Source organism: Musa acuminata, chromosome BXJ1-11, assembly GCF_036884655.1.
Source record: "Musa acuminata AAA Group cultivar baxijiao chromosome BXJ1-11, Cavendish_Baxijiao_AAA, whole genome shotgun sequence".
Classification (NCBI taxonomy): domain Eukaryota; kingdom Viridiplantae; phylum Streptophyta; class Magnoliopsida; order Zingiberales; family Musaceae; genus Musa; species Musa acuminata.
The window spans coordinates 1,163,387-1,181,405 of NC_088337.1; the positions used below are offsets into that span (position 1 = coordinate 1,163,387).

The 18,019-nt window shown below is 37.3% G+C and overlaps 1 protein-coding gene across 1 annotated transcript; it reads right to left on the minus strand.

Moving 5' to 3' along the window:
- Positions 1 to 417: 417 nt before the first annotated feature.
- Positions 418 to 15,124, minus strand: LOC135596764 (structural maintenance of chromosomes protein 2-1-like). Its single transcript, XM_065088890.1, has 21 exons — positions 14,676 to 15,124; positions 12,728 to 13,408; positions 12,364 to 12,507; positions 11,967 to 12,257; positions 11,665 to 11,850; positions 11,384 to 11,548; positions 11,240 to 11,299; positions 10,353 to 10,415; positions 9,106 to 9,197; positions 8,897 to 8,993; positions 6,716 to 6,832; positions 6,378 to 6,596; positions 3,960 to 4,100; positions 3,685 to 3,852; positions 3,417 to 3,601; positions 3,197 to 3,290; positions 3,024 to 3,112; positions 2,622 to 2,847; positions 2,178 to 2,252; positions 1,317 to 1,461; positions 418 to 647 (listed from the first exon to the last, which is right to left on the minus strand). Exons 1-20 carry the CDS (start codon positions 14,991 to 14,993, stop codon positions 1,345 to 1,347), a joined length of 3,528 nt encoding a protein of 1,175 aa, XP_064944962.1. The 5' UTR covers positions 14,994 to 15,124; the 3' UTR covers positions 418 to 647; positions 1,317 to 1,344.
- Between the last annotated feature and the right edge of the window lie 2,895 nt (positions 15,125 to 18,019).

Sequence of the window (18,019 nt, forward strand, 5' to 3'; positions counted from 1 at the left end):
AAGGCCTGCCCACCTTCCCACTAAGGTTGGTGTTGGTGGGATGGCTGCATAGGTGTGATGGTGACAAGAATGGGTTTCGTATGTGAAAGAACATATGGTCGGTAAAGGAGCTTTAGGAGGTGGATGACATAAAGATGTGGCGTGGTGAGATGATGAGGAAGGGGGGTGTTGGGTGTCGGAAGAACGAATGGGGTTATGTATGCCAACGGGATTAAGCAGAGTCCTTTCGATTCGATGGAGAAGAGTGCAGAGAGACTTCAAAAAGGTGGAGTGATGGGATTTTGGATCGATCGATGGATTGATGACAGTGCCATCGCGTTGGCTCGAATCGATTCGACCGTGTAGTAATTAATCGGCGAATGTTTTGGGTGTATCGACAGTTCAACGCGATCTCAGGCAGAAGAAATAGATATCATGTAGAAACATCTTTAATTCTGTGGTGTGCATACATGAATAATGTGTTTACAGCTAATTGACGTTGCGACACCACTAAAGGCATCAGCACAGTAAATTTACACGACAGCAGATGGAAAGGGAAGAAAAACCTGGAGGTCGTCTCTGGTGTCACCAGGGTTGGAATGAATCTCCATTACATTCAAAGAGTTGCCCCAGTGATGGTGGTCAGATAGTGTGATCCAGAAGAGCACCTGACATGATCAGCAGCAAACATAAAAGGGTAATTATAACGAAGACAAAACATGTAAAATGAAGAAGACATCACACTCGAGAAAAAGTACTTCCTTAGCCCATTCTTAAGCAATCCATTAAGTATGCAAGTAAACGTTAAAAAGTATTTGAGAAGGAACCATATTTCTTCTTGAAAGAAGAAACATCTCTTCTTTTGAGAAGAGATACCCTTCGATTGAGACCCAAAACTCCATAGCATTTGAGAAGGAACCATATTTCTTCTCCAAAGAAAGTTCATCGAGCCAACAAGTAAACATCTCTTGTTTGCCAATAGTGTAGTTGAAAGAGGCCTTTTGTGCCTTTTAACATTTAAACAGTATCGACTTAACCCACGCCAAAGGTAAATCACAGACTCTAGTCCTATTACCCTCTGGATTAAACATACTAAACAAAACGTTTGCATGTTTCACTGTGTACAGGACACCAAAAAAAAAAAAAACGTAATCAAACAATTATTCATGTTATTTGGAATGTTTGTCCAGGCAAATAATAGCATCACAGATTTTTTTTCAAAAAAAAAATAGCAGATGAAAATGAAGGTTTTAAAGTAAAACTTCTATCCTGATCACTTGTGCCAGTATATAGGATGCAGCATTCGATTAGGTCACAAAGGAACGGTAACAACTTACCAGCAAAGAACACAACAAATTAACAGGGTCATCTCTGCTTTGAGGTAACTGTTCTTGTAACAGTAGAGACTCCATCAACAAATTTGGTCCGGAATAAGACATTTGCATTGTTGAACATTCCCTCTTTAAGTGATACCACTATAAACTGCACAAAATAGCTGTGTTAATAACTTCTTTTTTTTTTACTTTTTAACTTAGAGAAATGCTTCATGAGGGCATCAGAGCTGCAATCAGAGGATAAATTTTTGCTATCTAGGTTTGGGAATCAGGAAAATGAAACATTTCTCTGGTTCTTGTGAGCAAGTCCCAATCCATACAAGGACGTTTCAGACGATCAAAAAGTTGCCACTGATCCTGTTTCGTTTCAATCATGAAACATGACAGGCACTACTAAGAGCTACAACAACAACACTGATAACAAAACTAAATTCGGTTGTGTGCAAAGATCCTTTTCCATCATTTAGCATAATAAATAAACTACTTCCAAGCAATTGCATGAACAAAGGCTCCAAGTTTCATGGCACATCCTGTACCAGTAACATGCAATCACAGTGCTCATATATCAGCATCAGCTGGCACAAGCAATCTCTCATCCCACTATTATGGTGCCATGACCTTATGTCAGTGAATTAGCACAATACCAGCAAAAAGCCAACACATCTGATGCAGTCCTTTGCAAATTTAACCTAAGTGCAGCTATGAGGTTTTAAGAAGTGTTTCCAAAGTTCTAAAAGAATACTTTTAACAGCAAACAATTTTGTACTCTAATGAACTGTGAATTTTGGCAAAGTAGAATATATAATATCATGATATGTACGTATAAAAGAAAAAATTTAATCAGACATCTTATAGAAGCAAAACCTGGGAGTGCGGAAAATGGGCTTTAATCATTCTTCCAATGTTTTGTGTATGGCTTAGATCAAGAGCAGCATCCACCTGAGGAAGAGAAAACACATGCCCATTAAACAACCCAATTTCTTTATCAAGGTTGCACAAAATCAAGAAAGGAAAAACAATTGTGTAAACAGATATTTTGGCATCTCACATATGATTATCTAATCCACACCGATTAATAGTCATGGTATTTGTTGACAAAAACAAATAGTGTATGTTGGCAATTTATTTCAGCATTCCATCAATTTATTTGAGTAGTTGTTTCTTATTGTACCAAAGTACAAATTGGTCAGGATTCAGAAATATTTCATAGGATAATACCATCGGCGGGAAAAAATCATCTTAAATGTTCCAAATGGGAGAAGATGCATAGTTTGATATTCACTTAGTGATAAACAAGGTTAAAAATACCTCATCGAGTATATAAATTGGTGCAGGTTTAAAAAGAAGCAATGCCAGAATTAGAGAAAGCGCGAGAAGAGATCGCTGTCCTCCACTTAATTCTGAGAGAGACTGCTTCCAAACACTTCCAAATGCGACACGAACCTCCAGACCATCTAAGAAACTGCACCCTTCTGGAGCTTCTAGCTTAGCAGTTGTGCCTGGTAGAAGGGTACTAAAGATTGATCCAAAGTCCCTGCAAAGACAATTTGAAACTTGAATACAGTTCAGTTGAACAGAGAACACGAGAAACAATTTATGAAATGGTGACAGCAAGAATCACAAGCAATTTTGCAATTTTATTCAAAACAGAGGTTAGTATTAACAGAAGAGAAAGTAAATGAAGCTTCCAAAGAAAAATTGACCACTGACTCGTTTACTTTGATCCAAGTTAGTTTCAGAGTTTCCTTCTTTTTTTCGTCCAGCTCTTCTATCACCTTCTTGATTTTTGACTTGTCATTCTAGCAAGCAAAGCAACAATAAATAGGCACACCTACCAGTTCATAAAACAAAAAGAATACAGGGAAAAAAAATGTTCATCCTGCCTCAATAATATTTTTCTTTGAAATTAGATCATTGTATTCATCTTCCGCTTTCTCAAACATTGCCATCACCTTCTTGTTGACCCTCTTCTCAAGCCTACAAACAATTATTGCAAAGAAATAAAAGATAAAGGTCAAGTGAGCATTCAATTGATCAAGAACTATGCTTCAGTTGTAGCGGTTTCATGAGAGAGAGAGAGAGAGAGAGAGAGTAAATGCAGACCCAGATTGTTGAGCCTGCATCTTTTCGAGTTCCTCCCTAGATTTACTTGGGTCATGGGCTGAAAAATCATAGTCAGTTCCACTCTTCCCAAATAGTTGTTTCTCAGCAGCAATCCACCCATGTTTCTCAAGTAGCTTGTTAACTTTCAAAGAAAAATCTTTCTGTTCTATCTCCATGCGTTTTACCTAAATGGAAATCAGATATGAGCACAGATATGCTTCCATACCTTTATATAAGAAAGAATGCAAGAAAGATCCATAAGAAGCACCTCATTTTCCATCTTCTTTCTCTCTACTGCAGCATCACTAAGCTTCTGTTGCAGGTTCTGTTGCTCTTTAGCAATGCAGCTTATTTGTGTATCACATTCTTTCAACTTTGAGCGGCTTAAATTCAACTCAGACTCTGCTTGATCATACGCCTGCTTGATGGAACTGACCTGCACCAGTGGCATTTAGATAACCAGAATTCAGAACATATTGGTTATCCTCCCTTGCCCAACAAAAAGATAAAAGTGATCATTGTCAATCTTCAACTAGGGATTACCTTGTTTCGTTGTTTATCAAGCTCTTCAGTGAAAGTGTGAATCTGAGTTTCTGAAGCAGCTAATTGGTTCTCCAACATAACAAGCTCTTGCAGGATTGCATCTTTCTCCATGATAATCTTCTCTTTCTCACTTTCATGAACCTAACACATGTACAGCAAACTCATGTAAGCCTTACCAAATGTCTGTCCCCATATTATGCCCTGCGACAGTGAAGCAATTATAGCAAACATAAAATCAAGAAAATAGGTGATATTAAAGCATCTAACTAAAAGAACCACATGAACAAGTAGACAGTCTTAATTTAGCATAATCTTCATAAAGAAATAGCTTTTTAGCTTCTTATAAGTATGCTGATATAAATGACGTATAACAAAGATGATTATTTCAAATATGAATGTCCATAGAAATACAGAATTCTAAACTCCATGCATTTTATTTCAAGAAATTCCCCAACTCAATTTCCACCCAGCAGTAGAATTAGTATAAACATAAACTCAACAAATTGAGAAAGAGTGGACAAAGCTATGCTGCTTTTTATAGGACAAATAAAAGAAAAACTGCATTTCCTTATTATAGAACAAAACACAGTAATAATATTTTGCAAACTCATCATATCATATCTGCAAGTTTCCCGGATAAGCAGTTTTCATGTTTCAATATCTTAGAAGAGATAACACATTTTCAATTTGTCCACCAATGTTTAAAGATGCCGCTATAACAATTAAAGTTAAAGAGAATGTAGTTAAAGAAACTTAAGCGAGCAACTACCTGAAATTCCCAGGATTCTACAATTAAAATATAATACATTTTCCATGGCAATAAATGTTACAAGAAATCCAGGTAAGCTAAACTATTTAATATTCCCTACTATACACTAAGATTCAATTAAATGGTCTACAATACAACATGTCCCTGCCCATCAAAATGTAGAGAGACTGTAACTTGAGATGACATGTACAAAAGCAGAAAACCATGATATTTCTTTAAAAGGTCAAGGAACAAAATCATGGAGTTTCCATACAACCGAGGACCACGGATCATGCCAAGTCACTTGGGAGCTTGTGTAAATGGTTTTATTCAGATAATTTTAGCATAAGCCACTAGAAGATAGGTGAATGGCAAACATCCCAATGTATTTAAATAGTGCAAATGCCACTATAAGTAGAAACTTCAGATATTAAGTTGCAGATAGAAAACATAACACATTGCATCCAGCTAATGCTCATGCAAGCAACAAGAAATTTCTGGAATTTCCCTGTACTTCGAAATGTATTAGAAGATGAGAGAAATGCTCTGTTGCAAGTTACAGAAATAATAGCAGACTCAAACTTCTAGTCAATTATTGATTATGAAAGAAAAGAAATTTGAAAAGTTGGTTTGAAAGAAGCATTAAAAACAAAGAATTGCAATGTACCAGCAAAAGTCAGATATAGTACTTAATGGATTCCAAGTTTGATAAGCGTCAGATTCAGGGGTGTAAATGGTTGGTGATGGATATTATGGTCCTGAGAGAGAACAGAGAAATGGCAAAATTTGATTCTGGGAGGAGTTATCAATCTACAGGACACAGAAAAGATAGAAAAGGCAACATGAATACAGATAACATTCGATATCCATTAACATGAATGAACTACAAAGTCAAAAACATGTTGGTTCAGCACTACCTTCTTTTCTTACAGTAGTTTTTGGTCCTTAGTTTTATAGAATTATGGCACAGGACATGATGCTTGCTCCATACCACCAAATTAGACACCCATATATTAAACAGAAATTTCATTGTATCCAAATATTAAACCAAGACAATTAGCATTAACTATTTCAAACAAGAAAAATCTGGAAATAATGAGTCCATCAAGAATAACTTATTTACCAGTCAATTTGATTTTCTCCACAATAAACAGAATCAAGAATCAAACAATCTAATTTTAACTGGGAAACTTGCACATGACAAGGTGAATATTAAGTTCAAATTCCACTTGATTGAGAGGATTAATGAATGCATCTAGCACATGGCAGTTAATCCAACTGTTGAACTTGGGAAGTTAATTCAAATTTATGAACACTGACTTCACATAGAATAAAAAAGAAGCTTTAAGCAGCAATACTCGATAATAAAGACTTGGCAACTGTTTATTTCTTCATGGTTTAGGCATGAAAAATATCACATTCAAACAGGAGAAAATCATTAAAATCAGAGACATTTTAAGTAATGATGTGCAAATTTATTAAAAAAAAGGTCGATACATACAAGTACCATTCTGATGCAATAGTGAATACTGACTAATAAACAAATAGAAAGGAAAACCACACTGCATCAGATTTCAGTGACTTGATATATCTGGTAATCGAGCTAAAACCCAGGTTTAATAAAAAAGGAAAAAAAAATATTTCTGGTATTAAGAAAGAAGAAAAGCCACCTTTAGCTGTCTTAAAGCAGACTGCATATCGGATTTCAGTAACTTGATCTTTTTTTCCAAATCCTTAAGTCTAGTCTCCCGCTGATTTCCATTTTCCTTGATGGATTTTTCAAGCGTTGAGACAATCAAAATAGAATTATTGTGCTGAAGTTGCTTTTCTTTCACTCTTAACTTTGCTTCTTCCAAATCTTCTTCAATCTTCTTCACAAGCTCACCTAACTGAAAATAGAAACAAAATTAATACCAAAATACAGAAAACACTAGAATCAACTTTCTAACTCGGAAGAAACCCAAAATTAACATTAATAAGTACAATACTTTCGAGGGGAAGCAACAACCTTATGGTGCTCATTTTGCTCAGCTCTGCTCTCAAAGAGCGAAAGATCATATGATTTCAGTTCAAGTTGAGACTTGAGTTGAACATACTTCTTTTGCAAAGGCACTAGGGCAGCAATCTGCAAAGTTTTCACAAGAAAACTTGTTTTCCTCATATCTTATATTTCAGCATTAAGCCATAGTGTTTATAGTATTTGATATGCAAATGAAACATCCTGTTGTGATTGCATGCTGCTGCAAAAATAGCTATATTCAAGTAGTCAATCCCATTTTCTCAAGAAAAAGTTCATATGAAAATTGAAGCCAGAGTTTTTGTTTATCTTTAGAAAAGGGCAAAGAAAGAGTTTAAACTTGGCAAAGAAAACTACTCAATGCTAAAATAAATCATCGTTGGCCAGTGTTAACGAAACATTGAAAATGATAGCTCCCACAAAACCAGCATACAGCCAACACTCAAAACATGCCACTGAACTGACCACATGTACCCAGTAACATCACTACTTTTGTGTCACTCCAATTTAGTCTCATGTATTTTAAGTCTATATCAAGTTAATAGGTCAGTCCTCTCAGTAAGTCGATTTGAGGAACTCAAGTAATAAAGAGATAACCATAAAAAGCATCAGAGGCATCTCATGATGTGAAACTAGCTTATTGTACTGGCCTCACATGCTCTACTAGGATTATTCTTTGACGGAACATCATGCCTTAATTTAAAGAGATTGTGACAACATGGTTTAGTCTCATAAGACAAAACAACTACCACTACGTGGGCTTAAACACTTTAAATCACATGAATCAGACCTATGAAAAATAAATGGATCGGTTCTCTTTATCAGTTCATGGTAACTTTCCTCCCCAAACAATGCAAATCCAAATAAAACTTGAAATCCCAATAATCCCAAAGTAAAAAATAAACAAATACTTACTATCTTCTAGCTAGATGAAAAAAAAACATTGTCTACCAAATATATGCTAAATGTTACAACTATAGGCACTTGACAAATCCCTAAAGGGCCATTAAACTAATGTATAATAGGAAAGAGACAATGGATATAGCTATAAGATCATACGAGTACTAAGATACAAAGACAAAAAAAAACCCTAAACTTGGTACAGGTGTATGATTAGCTATCTCACTTTATAAGTATGATATTTCCTGAACCAAAACACTGAAACACTAGAAAAGGGAGAGTTTCAAGCTAGTAATCCTGTATGCATCACTATATCAAGGTTGCCACTCATGATAACTCAGACCATATACCGAAACAGAATATTGCAGTATAATCAAAAATGAAGTCAGCATATAAGTGAAAGATTCCCTCTTTATGAATTGACACACAAACCTCAATTTTTTGGACAATGACTTCCTTGCTACTTGAAGACTCAGATTAATGAGCATACGCTTACTACTGCAACACACTTCTTTTATGCCTAAACCCAATAGCACTCAAAATTTTGCACTAAGGGATAACATTATTGCAGTGTTGAGGGACTAATTTACCATACTGTCCAAGGGCAGTTGGGGATGGTCGCACCAGCAAGATTACGGTGATGAGAATCAATCGATCACAATTGAGAATAGGTTAGCATGCAAGGTATATAGGTCTAAAAGCATATATAACCAAGTAAAATTATGATGTTGAGTACCAATTGCCAGGATATAGACAACTTAGTACTCTGGCTACATGAATATATCTTCTAAATATTATTCAGACTGCATTTCAACAGAGAAAAATAGCTGAGTTTACATGCTCATATCAGGCCAATTATAGTATCTTCAGATCTGCTTGTTAACTTAGATTAGGATATCGAGTTGTCCTCCTTGTTTACTTTGACTACTAAATAGAAATATTATTTTCCAAAAGAAACATTTCAAGAACATATTGACAATTTTCATTCAGAACTCACATTTACCAAATTTAATTATGGGGTTAAAAAGAAAAGTAACTGGCTGCAAACAGTGCATCTCTACCATAACATTTCTTCAACAACTTTGCTTTGTTTAAAGTCAGAGACAACACAAACTTTCAGTTTCTTCCTTTTCTTTTGATTTTGTTTCACAACCTCAACATCCACAAGAGAGTAGATTTATATTGATTAATCCAACAAGTAGATAATTGAGGAACACATAATACAGTAACAGAACTATATAGCATACACATGAAGTCTGATTAGGATCCAACCTTTCCTTCAATTTCTGACAGCCCTCTTTGATGAATGTTGAGTTCTGATTCAGCCTCAGCTAATGCATGAAGCTGTTTTAGCAATTCACCTCCACCTCTAAAAGCATAAAATGTTAAAGAATAAGAAGTAAATATAAAGTTAGCATACTAACTAATGTAGTCAAGGTTTTCTGAGGCAATTTGATAGTAAGAACATGTTGATAACATACTTGCGACTTCCACCAGTCAAAAGACCACTTGGCTGAAAAATGTCACCTTCAAGAGTCACACTAGGAACACTGGTGTCCCGATTAAAGGCAACCTGTAGAAAGTATAGCATTGGAGTAAAAAGAATCCAAAAGAACCAGTAATTTTTCATGCACTACTTCACTTGCAGCTAAAGAAAGAAAGCACATGTAGATAGTTGCGTATCCAACTAAAACATGCTATGTTATTTGGACAAAATGATTTAAAATTGAAGATAAAATGTTAGGTAACAGTCAGCATCTTGAGAACTGTGGTTCCACCAAGTTCTGATAGGAGTGTTGACCTAAAATGCTGGGATCACCTTCTTAAAACAAACAAAACAGTAAAAAAAAAAAAGGAGCATACCCAATGCACAAGACTCCTACCGATACAGGCTTAGGGAAGATCAATGTATATAACCTTACCTTTAAATATTTAAAGAGATTGTTTCCGTAACTCGAACTTTGACCTCCCAGTTCATAAAGGAACAAAACAGTAATCACGAAAAAAATAAATAAAATTTGAGTCTCCAACGACAGTGGCATTAATATATAAGCATCAAAGCAAAAATCTCCATGAATATAACCCATGATAAGTATCAATTTACACAAATCTCACAAATTTTCTTATGCTATGAACATGTCTACATCCTTCAGGTATTACTTTAACTTTTGAAATTTACAAAGGTTTCTCATTTACCCACAAAAAGGAACATATATATATATATATATGTGTGTGTGTGTGTGTGTGTGTGTGTGTGTGTGTGTGTGTGTGTGTGTGTGTGTGTGTGTGTGTGTGTGTGTGTGTGTGTGTGTGTGTGTGTGTGTGTGTGTGTGTGTGTGTGTGTGTGTGTGTGTGTGTGTGTGTGTGTGTGTGTGTGTGTGTGTGTGTGTGTGTGTGTGTGTGTGTGTGTGTGTGTGTTTCTAATGGTTTGAGGTGGGCACACCATGGCACCTTCAACCTTGTGCGATAAAATACAAATTTAGGATCTTTATCTTAGCACATATAAATGACCCCTTCGATTCAACAAGATAACCTACACTAGAGAAGTGAGTGGTTTGCAACATTCACAATGTAGCTTCCCAAGGAGACCACATAACAGACAAGGTTAATCTTTTAATAAAAAATTCAATATATATTCAACAGAACAAAAAGAGTATGTTTGTTTGTAAAAAAAAAAGTCCTCGACAACAATATACAATGCACAGAAAGCAACTAAAGATTTGAGTACCTCCTTTGCAGCATCAATACTTTGGCAAACAAATGTGGACCCAAACACATAAACCATAGCATTCTGCAACAAAAATGAACAATCTCAGTGATTATAAACAGCAGGTATCATAAATGTTATCCAACAGTTAGTCTGTGTTTCCCATGGAATGCAAATAAGAGATTACATAGCAAATAAGCACTTTAATATTACGAAATTAGATTTACACATAAACTTATAGACAAGCATGCAAGGTAATGCTCAAAATACTCATGATGGACTATAAAACATAGAATATACGCTTGATGTACAAATGAAATACAACTACAACATGCTATATGTTCCTACATATATGGTAGTGCCATGAATTGTTCCCTCTGTTGAGCTCTATTAAATATTAGATGGAATATTGCTATTTATGGAACTTCTTATTCATTTATTTCAATCATGCTTACAATTCATCTTTTGATGCAGTAAATTCCACCTTACATATACTTCTTACTTCTATTTAAACTAAAACCTAGCTTTCAAAGTTCATCCCTTACTAGCTAGCATTAGCATTTATTTACAAATGTAATAACTAATAAGGTGCACTGGTTCAAAATAAATGACAAGACTTTGCGCAGTATCAAACATTTAACAGAATGCAAAGTTAGGTTGTAGATGTCAGCATATTTGCTTTTTTCTGATATTAAGTTACAAGGAGAAATTTTATCAGACAGAAGCACCTGTATGGCAGAATAATTAAAAAGGATTTGCATAACAATTCTTAAGAAATAAAAATTAATGAGGATTGGACCACCATCATGAAAACTTCATTGGTGGCAGCCGCTCCACGATAAACATATCAAACTCTAAACCATTCTTTGCATGACTAGCAACGTATATTCTGATGTGGAGTGTCCTACCTTCACTTCATCACCATATCCAACCAAAAGTAGAGCTAATTGAGCATTTTTCTCTCCAACCTACACAAACTCTTAGCTTTAAATCATCAAGCAGTTACAAAACCATGTGACAAATACATCATATAACAAAACAACAAAACTAACTAGTCTAGCAGCTGCTTGTTGGACTCGTTGAGGAACAATGTGACTTTGAATTTTATTAAGGGGTATAATTGTTACTCTTCTCCGCAACTCTCCATATTCAAGTAACTGTTTCCCAGTATATTCTGTGTCTACAACAACATTGAACAGCTTGCCTCTGGCAGCAACCTGCAAATCTAACTGACTTTACAAAAATGAAAATACATGATAAAAAAACCAGCAATAAACAAGAAACCACATCCCAAATAGAACAACCAAGTGATACAAATTTGGGAAAAACAAACCTCCAAGGCAGTCATTGTGGAAGCATCTTTCACTTTAATAAGCTTTGCAACAACACCTTTAACCTTTGAACGATCAAAATTCTTAGTGGGGTCACGGTAAGTGAACTGAACATTTGCAAGCTTTCCTGAAAGAACATGGACTTCGTCCTTCAGCTTCTGAATCATCTCTAACTTAGCAGATCGATCCTAATGACAAATCAACACCAGAATCGATCAAGCAGATATACTTTTATGTCTAGATGCATTTAACATGAAAGGTCAAACTTATTCTACTGTCCATGGACTGTCAGATCTATGTAAACCTTTTGTAGGGCTTCCATCTGGCCATCTTCATAAGAAATAGAGCCCATGGCTGATCTAATGGCTTCCAAATCCTTCTTCCTAACATTTAGCTCATTTTCTACAGCAGCAGCTTCGTCACATTTTGCTAACAGTTGACCCTTCTTCTCTTTCAGCTCCTTCTCAGAGTGACCAATTTTGGTATTTAGTTGCTTCAACTCTGATTCAGCAAGTCCAACAGCAGCCTTAGCATCCCTTAGTTGATCTTCAAGGCATTTCTCGTCATTTCCACTACTCTTGCCAGCTAGAACACCCTGGTGATAGTTAAGTTTCAGTACATTAAGAAACATATATCTTGGATCTTTTTAAATCTAACTGATATTCACTGATAATTTGACATTTATTCACTAATAAAATTACCTGATATTCTCTCTCAGAGTCTTCCAAAATCTTAGATAAATCTTCCACTGTCTTTTTCAGATCAGTCGCACCTTCCTCAGATTTTCTCACTGCAGCATCTCTCTCAGCTTTTGTCATTTTGATCTCTTCAATGTTGTTAATGATCTGTTGACGACAAACATTATCATCAGATTGTATAGATCATGCAACGTTGCAAACCATGCAGCAATAATCTGTACACCTAATTACTCGATGCACAATAGCTGCAAGGAAAAGAATCTTAAGATCTGGCAGCTATATCTGATAGTTTCCAGCCACAAGATAGCATAAAGAGAATATGCTGCATTGTACACAGAACAATATTGAGTATTAGAACAATCATAACCTTTTCTGCAGCCTTTTTCTCAGTTTTCAAAGACTCTTCTTGGTTAGTCATTGCAGAAGTTTCTTTCACAAGAGATCGAGAAAGAATATCCACCTTCTCAGACAAAGCCTTCATATCACCACCTAGTTTTGCCTCTTTGTCAGCAGTCAAGATAGATATTTTCTTCTCCATCTCTTGTATCTCATATTTCAATTTTTCAGTGTCTTTATCCACTTCAGCCATCTCTTTCCTAACTTGACCCACCTCATTGACAGCACTATCTCGTATCTTTTCTGCCTGGACAAATTCATAAGCAATACAAAATCTCTTGAGCCGATCTAATTCTGCATTGCCATTGACCCACTGCATGTATTGCATCCTCTCTTTTCTAAGCTTCTCAAGAGCAGGAAGAATCTCTTGGTCAAGAAGCCTATCTATCTCAGCCACTTTGCTTTGCTTCTTGTCAAGTGTCTTCAGAGCAGACTCCTTTTTCATTTCATACATTCTTGTGCCGGCAGCTTCTTCCAGCATTGATAAAATTTCAGGAGGTTTCATATTCAAGACTTTCGTGATTCGCCCTTGCATTATGAGAAAATGTGGGTTGTTGACGTTAAGCTGCACAGAATGGAAAAGGGTCTGCACACGGGAAGGCTGAGCAAGATGCCCATTGATGAGGTATTTGTTCCTTCCCCCAACCACAATCTACAACAAGAGCAGGGTTAGTCATGAATGCAAATTGATTGCACAACATGATACACAAGGGAACAAAATTGTCTTAACATTACTCATGAATATGTTTTTAGGAAAATTTTAAAAACAAAATACAAATATTTATGATATGATGTCACTGTTCATCAGTTTCTCTAACATCGATAACAACCAAAAAAAGGTTCAGTAACAACTTATGTAACAACTGATGGACGAGATTCATTATAGATCCCACCATCTTCATGATACTAGTAATGATACAATCAAAATGAAAGTGGATGGCACAATCAAGATAGTGCCATAATATTGATGTAATTCTAAAACCACAAGGGAAAGCCTGACCCTTACTATATTCCAAAATCCAAACCAAGAAACCAGCCATATACATATACAGAAAGTGGTTACTATACTAGCAGCATGCACAAACCAAATTTTGATCCCATTGAGTCCATCTTGGTAGGAATAAATATGAAGAAATTTCATCCACTTTACAAGTTCACCATCTTCCTCCATAAGCTAGGAGGTGAACCATGGCCCAAGTAAAGTTGTTCCTCTATAGACCAAGTGACAGGGTTTGAGTCACGAAAACAGCCTTTTTGTTGGTAGAGGCAAAGGTACACACATTGACCCGTTCCAAGCCCTACATTGGCAAGAGCCTCATGCAATGGAATATCTTTTTTTCCCCCAACTTCACAACAGATAACAGGGACTGCATGAATCTTTTTCAACTGAAAGATCATCTTACTTTGTTTGCAGTTAAGTGACAACTTCAACCTCAATTTTTTAGGCGTTAGAAACTTTCAACAGGTGAGTTAACGAGATTTGTCGATGTCAATAAAAATGGAGTTGAACGCTGAATGTTGTGCTCCAGGTTTCAAGTGTTTAAAGTTTCTAACAGGCATCCATGTACAATTCAGCTTAACCCCCTAAACAAGAAAAAGAACCTTTTTCTACCCTGAGGAAGAAAATACAGTCACTACCGACCAACCTAAGAAAACCTTGGAAATATAGAAGTCATTATCATAATTCCACACAAAGAACAACCAGCAACTCAATTTCATCCCAAAAGAAGATAATCTTTTTTTTCCTGAAAAACGAAAAACAATAACGACCGACCAACTTCAGGAAAATCTCGAACGCAAAGAAATCCAAGAACTTAATTCCACAGGAACAACACCAGGCGTCGATTCCAAGTAAAAGTCCTTTTTTTTTGTCGAATTGCTTAAATACGAGCTCAAAATGCATGAAAGGACTGACGCACCTGTCGAGTGACCGTGATCTCGGGGCAATCCTCATACCCCAGCGGGCTCCGAGACCGGTCGGAGTTGTCGAAGACGATGGAGACGGTGGCCTTGGTGATGCCCGCCTGGCCCTGCTTGTAGACGAGCTCCTGGAGGTTGGTGGCCCGGACCTGCTGCAGGTTGGTGATGCCCAGGACGAAGCAGATGGAGTCGAGTATGTTGGACTTCCCAGAGCCATTTAGCCCCGTGATGGCGTTGAAGAAGGGGTCGAAGCCGGAGACCACCGTCCGGGTGGCGTAGGACTTGAACCCCTCGAGGCATATCTCCTTGATGTGCATTTTTGGCCGGAGCCCTGGCGCGACCGTGGCGATCCGGCGTGAAGGGAAGCGAATGGAGGGAAGGATTCAGAGATCAAAACCCTAAAACAAAAATTGGGGGGAGGGGAAGGCGGGAAGAAGTAACTTTGGAAGGGCTCACGATTTGGGATCGAGAGACCGCCAAGTGTGCTTACCGTCACCTGTGGCTATGTAGTTGTTTCTGGATTATGGGCCGAAAAGCCCAAACACGAACAGCTAATGCGTCGGCCTTCTGCACGTGGTGGTAATTATGGAGGTAGTGGATTTGCTAATACATGCAATAACTTGATGTAGATAAATAAATAATTGTTTAATTGGATAAATCTTCAATATTCATATAATAAATCATTTAGTATATCGTGGCACATCAACATATAGGTGATGATGTGACATATATACACACCAATTCACTATGTCAAAAGGCTTTTATTTCTCATCCAATAATTGCCTTATTACTATGTACTTCTTTTTCTTGACAAACCTATTGTTCCAAAAATTAAACTGATTTATTGTTCTTCCATCGAGTTGATGTCTCTCTCGAGACAATAATAGTCATCATAACATTTGAGAGAATCTACTCGTTCGTTGAGGTGACAGGAAGCAGCCGGAAGAGAAGATGGAGAAGGAAAAGGCCCACCCAAAACAACAAGCAACACATGAAACTTGTTGGACTTATTGTAGCTTCATCTTCCACCACATCGCCATCCATAGTCTTCCCTCACGAAACAAGGCTATAATTAGATCATAGGGTGACAAATAGTCTTTCCACCAAATTCGCGACAATCTACCAACACAATTATAGCCGCCATTTAAAACGTGTCGTGCTTAATAGGTAATAATTTCATGTGTTTTCTCAACTCTAGCGAGAGAACTTTGTTGTTTTCGAGGCACATACAGTCTCATTCTTAGTACATGCATGCATATATTCTTGATATGTAGGAACCATGAACTCCTTCATTGATCTCCACGTCGGAGATATGGATTACCCTACACCTCAGCTATGCATCAAAGAAATTAGGTGTAGATACACAAATCAAGAATACAGACTGTGTTTGTGAGTTAGGTAGATGCATGCATGATTAGAGACCAAGAAAAGGTGGCATATACATGTATTGTTGTTAGTTGGTATGTCATGTTGATGACCCACGAATGTTCCTTGAAGAAAGAAAGGTACGTGAACTCTTCTGCCTTGTCTGTGCAATTCACATCCCCATTTCATCCACAGAGAGAGAGAGAGAGAGAGACTCAGTTGAAAGTTACCTCTCAGCTTCGCATCTAACGAGGAAAAAAGCTTCTCCGTGCTGCTTCCTCCTCCTAACTTTTATCCTTTGTTCTTCCTCCTTTCTCTGATTTCATATACATATGTTGTGCGTGTCAGTGACATCAAAGAGGGCTCCATGACTTGTTTATTCTGGGGCCACTCTCATAGTAATATGTGTATGCGAGACTGTAGCTTCTCGAGCAGTACCGAATTCAAAAGGGGACATGAAAAGATCAATCATGCATGCATGCATGCATGCTCGAAAAGCTCTGAAATGGAATATTAATTGCAGAAGGTCAATCTTTTGTTGTAGAGAATTAAGACAAACAGATAGATAGGGTTAAATATTAGGCAAACCATGAAGAGGACAGGTTGAGGAGAGGGTTTGCTGCTTCACTGTGTCAAAGATCTGTCAACGCGGTATAAGGTTATGTTCTAATGCTTAGCTTTTTGAAGCTCATCATTGAATCACAAGCCAAAAGTAATGGCAAAATAATTTGTTTTGCTGACACGAAAAAGGTGAGCCAGATGCATTCAAACGACAACAGTTGGATCGGGTGGCGTGTTCTTCTCTTAAGAAAATAATCCTATTAGCTATTCTTTTTAGTTCTGGTTTTCCAATCCCAAGGATGCACTGTTTTTTCCGGCGTCTGATATCGCTGCATGGAGCTGGAAAGAGTTACCCCAAACCCCAATAACAAGAATCTATGCAGACCACAAGCCTCCGTATGCTAGTGGACAAAAACCCTAGTTTTGCTTGACCTTAGGGTTGGAGGCTGTTGTTTCTCTTGCATTGAACAGCCACATGATTGAGTAAAATACTGGGGTGTGTGAGAGACCAAGATCCGGGATTTAGGTAGCGTCATGCCAAGGGACAACAAAATGATTGAGCTTTTAGATAAGTAGGATGTGAAGAACAAGTGAAGTCACAAGAGAAGCTACGATCTAAAGGCTTCATTCAGTGTGTGACATGACATGTTTCTCTACCTTGCGCAAAGTCAATGGCAGATTAGTCTCTTAAAAAGCTGTTATTTTGGCTTCAATCTTTTGTTGTACTTTGCTGGGTTTGGTTAGTGCATTTAGAACCATAAGATCTACCATACCGAATCGCATCTTTTTCCCCAGCACAAGAGAGAAGACAAAGATTAACCTAAGATGATGAACATGATACATCATCAATCCATGCCCTCCATTCATTCGTTGGTCTGTAGCTTCTCAGCAAGATTTCATACTCGTCTTTGATGTTGTATGACCCAAAGGACGACTGCAGCACACAGTAGTGCTTGTAGTCTCCATTAAATCTCTCTGTAAGCTCTTATATGATCTGATCTCTCTCCCGTGAGAGTGAATATTCCTTGAAAAGCTCGTCATAGTTGATGAGATCAAAAAGGTAGGGGAAGGACCACCGAGACATGTTTCAGCCTCGGGTCTTGTGCTCTGAGCTTCTTCCTCAGCTCGTCTGCCAACACAGGGAAAATGACTTCTCCTATCAAGGACACCAGCCGCTTGCTCCCAATGCCAATCATCTCATCGTATCCTTACACCTCCATGTACGCACGCGTGCCTCTCTCTCTCTCTCTCGACAACCTTACCGCCTCGCACACAAGCCACTCCAGCCCAAGCAGGTCAGGATACTGAATGAAAAGGAACAGAAGCCATGGGAAGGAATCAATGCAAAGGATCATGCTGCTAAAAACGACCAAGAGGAGGGTCAATGTATAGTTTTATCTTGAAATTACATAGAAAT